This window comes from Egretta garzetta, unplaced genomic scaffold, assembly GCF_000687185.1.
Source record: "Egretta garzetta isolate BGI_Z169 unplaced genomic scaffold, ASM68718v1 scaffold120, whole genome shotgun sequence".
NCBI classification, from domain to species: Eukaryota; Metazoa; Chordata; class Aves; order Pelecaniformes; family Ardeidae; genus Egretta; species Egretta garzetta.
In genome coordinates this window covers 578,489-588,414 of record NW_009258270.1, presented here as the reverse complement: position 1 = coordinate 588,414, position 9,926 = coordinate 578,489, and the positions used below count along the sequence as shown (strand labels likewise).

The window sequence follows — 9,926 nt, the reverse complement described above, 5'->3', positions numbered from 1 at the left end:
GCAGAAGCCGATGCCGCTGTTAGCGAGATGACCAGCGGTGCAGTCCTAGTGGCACAGGTACATGGGAGCTGTCTGGAAAAGTCTTGTTGCTGGTTTGACTGCTGCTGTTTTCCTCTTGGCCCCCTCACATACTGTGTGTGTTAAAACCCAAGCCAGAGCCTGTAAGCCCGGCTGCTGGGCAGGGCTCTTGTGGAGAAATCTGGGTGCCGAGAACTTCCTTGTGCAGCATGGGCACCGCTCAGGGCTGTGTGGCTGGGATTGGAGGAGCATTCCCTCTGGTTCCTGATGTGGGCAGGGAGGGAGGGCACCTGGATGGGTCTGCAGAGCACAAAGTGACCCCTTGTCCAGCGGATCAAGCATCCACCTGGGTCTGCGCTGCTTTGCCAGTCTCCGCTGTCTTTGCAACCCTGATATCTGGGATCTGGCCTCTGGCTATCCAGAGGGAGAAGGAAGGCTTCTGGCCGTGTCCCGTAGGCTTCTGCATGCAGTGCCTGCTCCCAGAGAGGAGGCGCTTACCACTTTTGGAGCACTTCCAATTGTGGCTGTAGCTTGCCGTGTATGTTATTTGGGACAAGTGGGAAGTGGATAGCGTTTCACAGAATCCCAGCATGGCAAGGGAAGGGCCCTCGGGAGCTCACCCAGTGCCACCCCCCTGCCCAAGCAGGCTCACCCAGAGCAGGGGGCACAGGACAGCGGCCAGGCGGGGGTTGAAGATCTCCAGAGAAGGAGACTCCACAGCCCCCCTGGGCAGCCTGGGCCAGGGCTCGGGCACCCTCACAGTCAAAAAGTTCTTCCTCCCGTTCAACTGGAACCTCTTCTCATGGCTTCCTTTGGGTTGAATGCAGTGCTCAAATGCATCGCTAATTCTAGCAAGGGCATGGATGTGACTGGAGGGGACTGGGCAGCAGGGGGGCCCAGCTGCCTGGGGGCAGTAGCCACATTCCCTCTGGCCTATGCATCAGTCTGAGTAACTGCTGTGCAGGGAGTGCTGCGAGCCTTGCGTCCTCCGTGGCTCGTACCAGAACCGCTGGACACTGATGGTTTTCTGTGTTTCCAGGTGACAAATTACGACAGCGCAACAGGTCTGCCACTGATACAGCTGTGGAACTTGATGGGAGATGAGGTGAGTATGCTGACACACCTATTTTTTTCAACGCTGTTAAGAGTTTATGATTATGCAGACTTTTTATTGTTGATTAGGAACTTGCTGACGTTTCTTGCTAGTGGTTTGTTCACCTTTCTATTTTATTTTTTTTTTCCCCCACCTCCCTTTAGGTGGTGTCCATAAACAGGACGCTGGTGGAAAGAGGATTTGCTCAGTGGCTTGACTACTAGCAATGTCCTGGATGCCTCGACAGCTCTTTCTGCAGAGAAAAAACAAAAGAAGAAATCTTGTTTTGCATTGTTACAATTTGGTTTGGCAACCTCTGACGAGAAGATGTGTTTACACCTGCGTGCGGAGTCTTGTGGTCCATTGAAACTGGTTTTGCTCAACTGTTACCATTTCACGAGAAACGCATACCTCATCTCGGTGAAAGGCGGGGTGTTAAAAGCCATAATGACAGATACTGTAGCTTTAAAGCAAAAAATCCTCCCTGGCCTCTACTCAAAAGTTGAATGGAAAAAAAAAAAAAAACAAAAAAAAAAAACCTTAAAACCTGGGGGCGTGCCTGAAGCTAGCAAATGCCCCTGAGATGCCCCGTTAACTGTGGTTGCATTTTGTTCAAGCTGTGTAATGCCCCATGAACTCAGTGTCTGCTTTTCCTAAAGGTTACGTGGGCTGTCCTTTTTTAACAGGCTCTGCCTATGAAATTAATGAATGTTATTAAGGAATTTAATGTTCGGTTATGGATTTTTCTATATTGTGCCACTAACCTGCGCAAACAACATTCGTCTTGTGCCTTCCTTATGCCAGGAGGTAGATGAATTGCACTCGTTGCACTTGCTGTGGCTGGCGTCTCGCTGCAGGCACGGTTTTTAGGCTGGATAGGCTTAAGGAAGAAGCGGCTCTGTGCAAGATGCTTGAAGTGCAGGGTGTGTTACCACTACAATTTTTGCTCTGTAATGTCATGTATTTAAAGAAAAGAACTGATTGCCAAGCCCAATTGTAGTTTATATTTTTCTAGCTGTGCAAGTCTGTAAATATATATAAAAAATTGTAATATTTTGTACAAGAAAAAACACTGGAATCAAAGGGAACTTTACAGAAACTTTTTCACACCAAAATGTCCGATGTAGGTAGAACTGGTTTGGAGTGCATTAGGGTAGCCGACATATTTGGAGCATCTGAATGTTGGGAGTGTTTCAGCTCTGCTGTATACAGGATTAGTGTGTCCTTAGATCGCTGTCTGGTTTGGGTTGTGATCACTGCATTCTTTGCTATGTTGCTGTACAGATCTGTTTAAAAAAAAAAAAGTAACATCTTGGCATTAATATTGCAGTGGTGTTATCTCTCAATTTTTTTTTTGCTCCTTTTTAGATTTCTATTACATGTTTAAAGTTTTGCTCAAGTAATTTAAGCTGACTTTATTAATACTCTTAAACATGTGCCCTCTAATGTATATCATTTTAGATATGTATTGAGCTGGGATTTATTGCTGGCAGGGCAGGTGCTTGCCAGGAAAATGTTGATGTAGTCAGTCCTCGGAAGCTTTTTCAGGTGGATTCAAGGATGTCCCTGCATTGATGAGCTAACGTGTCAGTGCATCGCCCACTTGGATAGTTGCCTACAAAAGCATTTGGTCCAATCTCTTTTGATATGGTATGGGTATAGCCTTTTTTTGAGTTCTCTCCTATTCGGCACTTAAGATTTAATGTTCATGTTTGCAATAACATCCAATGGAAGCTAAATTTGGTAACTATGTTCAATCTATAGAACATATATCCTCTTGGAATGTTTCTTTCCATTTCAATTAAAGCTCAAATTTTAAGCCGTCTTAATCAAACTGTGATGACTAAGAGCCTTCATTTCCTGACCTCTTGCAACACCGGGTTGGGAAGGAGGGGGCTCAGTGGGACAAGGAGGCGAGATAAGATCCTGATGGCTTTTCAACAGCCACAGAAAAGCCAAGCTTCAAATCTCCTGGGGTCCCCTTTGCTGCCAGCTGAAAACTGGGTTTATTTTTATGATGAATTACTTATTAGAAAGCCTTAGTCTGAGCAACGGTTCTCAAGGCTGTTGAAGGTGTTACATATTTGTGCAATTAATTCAGTCTGGCGTCAGGGTGTCCCTTTTGTCACACTTGTGTGTCGAAAAGTGAAACTTGGGAGTCTGTTTCTGTTGTGCAGGCTGTAAAATCCCCGCTTTAAAATGCTGACAGGTTTCTTGAACAAGCCAAGTGGTGCCAGGATGTGAACTGGTGTCCCGGTGAAGTTTGTCCTTGCCCCCTGCTACTGGAGCACCTTGCAGCTGGGAAAGTCTGCTCTTGCAGTAGGATGTATCCATGGAAAAGCAGTGAAGGCTTGGGCTGGCCTGACAGCTTGGGCTGCACAGAGCAAGGTGTGGTGAACTCCAAGTCCTGCCTTGGTGCTCTGTAGGTGTGTACTCGTGCGCATGCTGCTGCTGAGGGTTCCGGCTGTCGGCCTGCCTGATCCTGAGGATCAAAACTGGTCCTTTGGGTTCATGCAGAACATGGACACAACCTGTGGATGCTCTGGACTACGACTCAGTGCTGCTCAGGCAAGTGATACGTGAAGAATAAAATATTGGGATTTTTGGTGAGGGAGCAGTGGAGGTGGGAGTTAGCAAGGTTTGACAACGACCTTGCTTCTCACCCTAGGAAGAGGGTTTCACTTCACAGGGCTTCTGAATCTTGCTAGCCTCCAGTATCTGCTGGGGGATGGCTTTTGCCATCAGGCATGATCTCCTGGGTAGAAACTTGGTAGCTGGCTTCTTGCACTGTGGGTGCTTCATATGTTATTGATATCCTGAGCGTGGTGCGTGCACAGCCACTCTCGCAGGCAGTCCGCATGGCTTTGCTGTTCCAAATCACCTGCCAGTTGTGTCTTCCCCTGGACAGAATTTCTGGCTAAGGGGAGGAGAAAGCTGGGGTGCAGATAGGGAGGAGGTTGTCTGTCCTTCAGCCCTGTAACTTGAGCGGCTCAGCAGCTCCGCGATGCCTTACCGGGCGCCTTCCCTGCTAGGTGAGGTCTGCCCTGATTGAACCCGTCCTGTTGGGCAGGAGCCAGCCTCTCGCAGAGGGTTTGCGCTTCAGCCTTGAGGCAGCGGCCTTGCAGCTCGCTCCTGCCCGTGCCTGGCGTGGTGGACGGGCTGGAGATGAAGGGTCAAGAGCAAATGAAGAACCCTGCGCTCCGGTGCCAGCCTGATGCAGGTGCGTGCAGTGCCCACTTATTCACTTGTGTTTCTTCTGAATTTATCTCCAGGGCTTTTTGTTTGCTCAGGGAAGCTTTTTCCCCCTGGGGCTGGATTCACACGGGGACGGAGAACTGCGAACTGTCAGTGGCCGTGCGAGGAGGAGAGAGTTGTTGCTGCTTTCTCGAGCTGCAGCCTTGCCGGAACGGGGGGTATAAAATAAAAGAAGCAGGGCAGGGGCCGGGCTGGGGCTGTGCAGCTCCAGGGGAGGGGGGCAATGCTGCCCGCTCTCTTGCAAGGGGCTGTCACCTTCCCGAGCGTGGCGCTGTGCGGGAACCGGCTTCACCCGTCCCCATCTCACACCGGTGCTCTCCTGGCTTGCTGTGAAAGGGCTTTTTTTTTTTTTTTTTTTCTCTGAAGCTGGTCCCAGTGCTGGAGTCTTGTGGAGCTGGGGAAATGGAGCTGGTGCCATCTCCATGGGACGTAGGAGCAGGGGGGGGCTGCGATCCAGGAGGCTTTGCTGTCCAAATGGCAAAGTAGAAGAGGAAGAAGGTCATTCCGGACAGTCCTGAGGTGGTAGCGCCATCCCAAGGGAATGCAAACGCTGCGATTTTAGGGTTTGGAAGCAAACGGGTCTCGCTCGGCTCTGTTCCCCTGTCCCAGAGAGCTTCCCGAGGCACAGTCCGTGCTCATCAGCTTCAAGCAAGTGCAGGTCAGTTTGGAAGTGGTGGGGGTTCTCCCATAGGAGCTTAGAGTAGCCCTGGATCTCCGTAGTCTCTGTCCACGGGGGCGAATGTGTTACTTCTTGTTAATGACGGAGTTAAACTCAGCCTAGCGTTGGTTTTCCCTCGCTGTGTGGGATGTGCCGAAGCCAGGAATCTGCAGCAGCTGCTGGCAGCGGGTGTGGGGAGCTCGCCCGGTGTCTGCTCAGTCTCCCCGGTTTTCCTCTGGCTGTGCAATATGGAAAACCATCCGTTCCCTAGTTGTGCCGTAAGCTGCCTGGCTTTTTCAGCCTCAGTAAGCAGAACATCGTGGGGGGAGATTAACCAAAATAAGGAGGTGCTGGCAAGGAACAAATAGGCATCCCTTCTTTATTTAAAATAAAGAAATCTCAGATAGATACATTAATAGCTTCAGTAGTACCCCAGGGGTGTGGGTGGGGTTGGTTTGGGTTTTGGTTTGGGGTTTTTTGTTTTTGTTTTTTTTACATTGTGGGCAAGGGTGAGTGGCTACGCCGAGATGGGGAGAGGTGAATATGGACTGCTTGGAAATGGCAGGGGTCAAAAAAGGAACGGGGGAGGTTGAAAGGGGCTAGCTGTGTTTGCCTCTTCCTTCCCGAGACGCAGTGGTGGCGCTTGGTGCTCGTCAGGCCTCGGGAGCGTGGCCGGGGGGGGGGGTTGAAGGGGTCATGTTGCTCGTAATCCCATCCGCGCCCCCGGAGCAGCTCTGTAATTCTTGGCTGCAAACCTGAGGCTGAGCATACGTGCATCCGAGCTAAGCTGTCCCGGGGGCTTAGTTTGGCTGGAGCCATTCAAAGGGGCTTTCCCCTTTGAAAAGTGGTAATTTTATTACGGGTAAAATGAATGAGGTCTCTGGAGATGCCTAATTTATAACTTCTGCCTGGAGAGCTTCCTGCCGGCCACGAGGCACGCTCCGGTGTTCCCCCCCCCCGCCACGAGCAGCCCCTGGAAGCCCAGACGCCCCCCCTCTTCGGGCTCTTTCCCAGGATGAGGGGGGCTTCCTATGGGGCTTCCTCGCCCCACAGCCCCTGCCCCGGGCAGCTGAGCAGGAGCTTGTCCCTGTGCGAGCGGCACCGTCCTGCCGGAGCCTCCTGAGCACCAGGGCCAGACCCTGGACAAAACCCCAAGATGATTTTCCTTCGGCTCCCTGGCTCTGGAGGGAGGAGCGAAGAGAGGGGGTTTGGAGCAGATGGAGAGGAACGGTGCCCCTGTCTGACCCTGGCACTTGGAGCGGCGCAGCTCCGTGCCGCTCACAGCCACGTATGCAGCCCGCTCACAGCACGGCCCGTGGGGAGCCTGGCTTTGCGGTTCCACCGTGGAAACTTCATTGGCAGCGGGTTTTTCCTAAAAAGAAAAAAAAAAAAAACCAAACCAGATGCAAACTTTATTTTTGCTTTCATTCTGCTGCGTCACACGACACTGTCAGGTCCTGTCTCAGTGCTGTCCCTAGGAGGCCTGCGTGTCGGAGGCTGCTGTGCTAGAATTAAAGAAAATGTGTCTTGTGTTTAGTTTATTGCCTCGGGGGCTGTGTTTTGGCTTCAGTCACCTCTGCTTCCTCCCCCCTTCCTTCCCCACCCCTTTCAAAACCAGCAGCACTGCAAGGCAGGAGGGAAAAGTTCTGGCTGCGCTGGGCAACAGCGGGGATGGTGGCACCTGGGGGAGAGCCTGGGGCTCGGGCTTTGTGCAGGGGAAATGCGGACGGTTCCTGTAAGAGAGCAGTGCGGGTGCTGGGGCTCTGCCGCGTGAGACCGGTCATTGCAGCCAACGGGGCCGCAGGTCCGCCCGGCCCCCACCCACGCTGGCGTTCCAGGTAACGGGCAAAAGGTGCGGAAGATGGTTTTGCTCCCACATGCTCCCAGTTGCCAGCTGTGAGCAAGGCAGGGACTTGGAGCCAAATGCTGGACGCGGCGTTGCGCTTCGTGGCCGCCTCTGAAGCGGCGAATTTGTGCAATGGCGCTTTCAGTCTGTTTGTCCTCCTGACCTTCACAACATCCTGTGGCAATGTGTCCCACAACTTAATTATGTGGGAGTGAAAAAAGTGCTTCCTGTTTGCTTTCAGGATTGCCTGAAAGCATCCCTGGCTAATCCATCATCCTGATACCGCGGAAAGGTGAGTAATGGCCCCTGCTTTGGCTTGTCTATACTGCCTGCGAGTTATAGACTTCTCTTCTGTCGCCTCTTGCTGTTCCAGGCCGAAGCGTCCGAGGTCTGTTCAGCTCCTTAGGTGGGGGCTGGTGGGTACCACGCGTCCCCCTGACGCCCAGCCCCGCACCTTGGCTGGCCCCATGGTGCCTTTTCTGAGGTGGACGCGTGCCAGAAGCTTCCCTCCTTTTGCTGAAACAAGAACATAGAAGAGCTGCTGCAGACTCCCAGGTGTGTGTTTGGTGCCTAAAAACAGGGTTGGATGTTTATGGCTCTTTTTTCCATCCCCGCAGATGGCAGGGGGGGACGGGGGGGGGTGTTTGTGCTGCAGCCGTGACTGCGCCGAGGCTTCAGCCTCCCCCTGGGAGAGGGGAGATGGGATCCAAGGGGCTCGCTGGTTTGTGCAGTTGATGTCTCAGCTCCAAAGGTCTGTCTGGTGTGTGTGCGATGTTCTTTTTTTGTACTTGAACTCTGCAGCTTGGATTCAAGAATGCCGATGCGATGTTTCATGCTGTTTCAAGTGAGGTGCCCTCATTTCTGGAAAACAGCACTTAGAAAGTAATTTGTGGCTCTGGGTTTCTCTCCTGTGTGTCGCCTGGGTCTGGAGTGTCTATGTCTCTCTCCAAATACACCTCAAGAAATGCTCTTTTGTTTGTAGCTGCAGATGGCACCGTAAGCATCTCCTGATTGTATCGCGTTCCCCTACGCAGCGCTGCATAGGACCGCAGGAGCAGCTGCTTTGCTACAGACACCCGGGCGCTTGTGGGAAGCCTCGTCCCCGCAGAAGGTGACAAAACCCCACTGGGAACCATGTCAGATCCTGCCCCCCTTTCCCACGTGCTCCTGCCACCCCAGAGCAGGTCCCCACGCACGGGCAGAGGCTCGCGGCCGAGGCTGAGCTCAGGCCAGGCGCCTCCTGCGCCCGCGGAGCCCTCTCCAGGCGCCGCTTTGCTCTCTGCCTGCTGCCTTCCTTCGCCCAACGCGGCCGTGCAGCCCTCGCCAGGCAGCACGGGCTCTGCCGGCATCCAGAGCTCCGCTGCCTTGCAGCCCCTGCAAGCGACCCAGGCACTGCCCCCCTTTCCCTGCCCGAAGGCGGCACATGGAGCAAAACCATGGGTGGGTGAGAGGGATGTTATCATTCGCAGGAGAGCAGCCAGGGGTCCCTCGGCTGCCCCACGAGCTCCCAACGTGCCTGCTGGTGCTGCCTGCTGCCCCCCATCCGCATTGCAGCCTCCCCTTCTTCCTCCACTTTTCTGTCCCTGGTGTGGAGGGGACGCTCAGGAGGGACATGGGGGAACCCAGCCCCTCCTCGAGACATGGGTTCTCCCCTGGAAGGATTGTGTTGTCGGAGCAGGAAAGAAATGTTTGGCTGCTTCATCAAGCCCATTCCAATTCTTTTACTACGTTTCTAGAGGCTAAAGTGGGATCGCTCTCCTGCCGGGGCAAGAGACGTGGCTCTGGTTCTGTGGCGTGCACCGGGGTGTCGTATGCAGGTGCGTGGTGACGAAGCACTGCGGGTGTTCGGTCCTGCCCCAGATGCTTGCTGAGGCCACAAAAAACACCACAAATGGGTATAGTGGGGAAAAGTTTGTTTGGGTTGTTTTGGGGTTTTTTTGGACCTGCCCTGTCCCCTTTACACATGCCCCAGGTCCCGTTCCTTCCCTAGAAGACCACCAGCAGCTGGTGCTGATGTCAAGGATGAAAACAGGGACGGCGCAGGGCTGGGGTGAGCGAAGCTGTCGCCCGGTCCCATCCCATCTCGAGGCGCTGGGGGCGAGGGGAGAGCAGCAGATGGCACTCGAGCATCGGCTGAGCACCGCGCCGCCGACAGCCCGTCAGCACGGCTGAATTATTCTCGCCCGAACAGCGCGGATAGAAGCGTAGCTATTCAGGCTCTCAGTCCTTGAAGGAAGACGTATAATCTTGAGCCATAAGATGTGTCTATAGGCCCTTGATTTACATGCTTTGGATGTTCCTCTCGGCTCGCAGGTCCCGATGGTATCGCTGCTTGCGCAGATTTGTCCTTACACAGTGTCTGGGCTTGAGATGATAAACAAGAAGTGTTGGTTTGCACTCGCAGAGACTGACCCCTCGTTTGCTTTCGTTTTCTCCCGTGCTCACGGCACACCTTTCCGCACAGAGCTGCCCCAGTGCACCCGAGCAAGGTGGTGGTTGGGTTTTTTTTTTCCAAATCAGATAATTTTTTTTTTTTCCCCTTAGCCAAAATGAAGAGAGCGCATTGTGCTCACGCTAAAAAATGGACTCATATGTGTGGGTGCCGATGAACATTGGTCAGTGGGCTTTATACAAAGAGGCAACAGCTGGGCAAGTACGAATGAGTCAGGAAAAAATGGTCCTGTTGAGATGCTGCAAAGATAGTGCATGACGGTGTTTTAATTCTGTTTGATTAGCAATAAATTCAAACCTTATTTTCATATTTCCAAGCCCATTTGTTTTTAGGGACAGACCACAACCTGAACGTGTACCGTTACCCTGACGTGGACAAACCCGGCATTTTCAGGCGCCTTTTTGTAGGTGAGTGATGCCGTATATCGTGACTGTATTCTTACTTTGGTTTTTTGAGAGCCAACAAAAATAACTCAAACCAGTTCTCATCACCGAGGGAGAAGGAAGCGAGGCCCCGCAGCAGCCCCGTTCTGCCTCTCCCAGATTTTCTGAGGAGCCCTGTGCTCAGGCACCGGGGGCCAGGTGGGGCTGCCCCACGTCAGCAG

General features: G+C 52.9%; 1 protein-coding gene across 1 annotated transcript in view; it reads left to right on the top strand.

Moving 5' to 3' along the window:
- The window catches only part of AKAP1 (A-kinase anchoring protein 1), a 25,864-nt gene extending 23,025 nt beyond the window's left edge, over positions 1-2,839 (top strand). The window contains exons 10-11 of the mRNA XM_009633923.2: positions 1,058-1,123; positions 1,276-2,839. Coding sequence (XP_009632218.1) covers positions 1,058-1,123; positions 1,276-1,335 — 126 coding nt within the window. The 3' untranslated portion in view covers positions 1,336-2,839. The remainder of the gene's footprint in view (positions 1-1,057; positions 1,124-1,275) is intronic.
- The last annotated feature ends 7,087 nt before the right edge of the window (positions 2,840-9,926 follow it).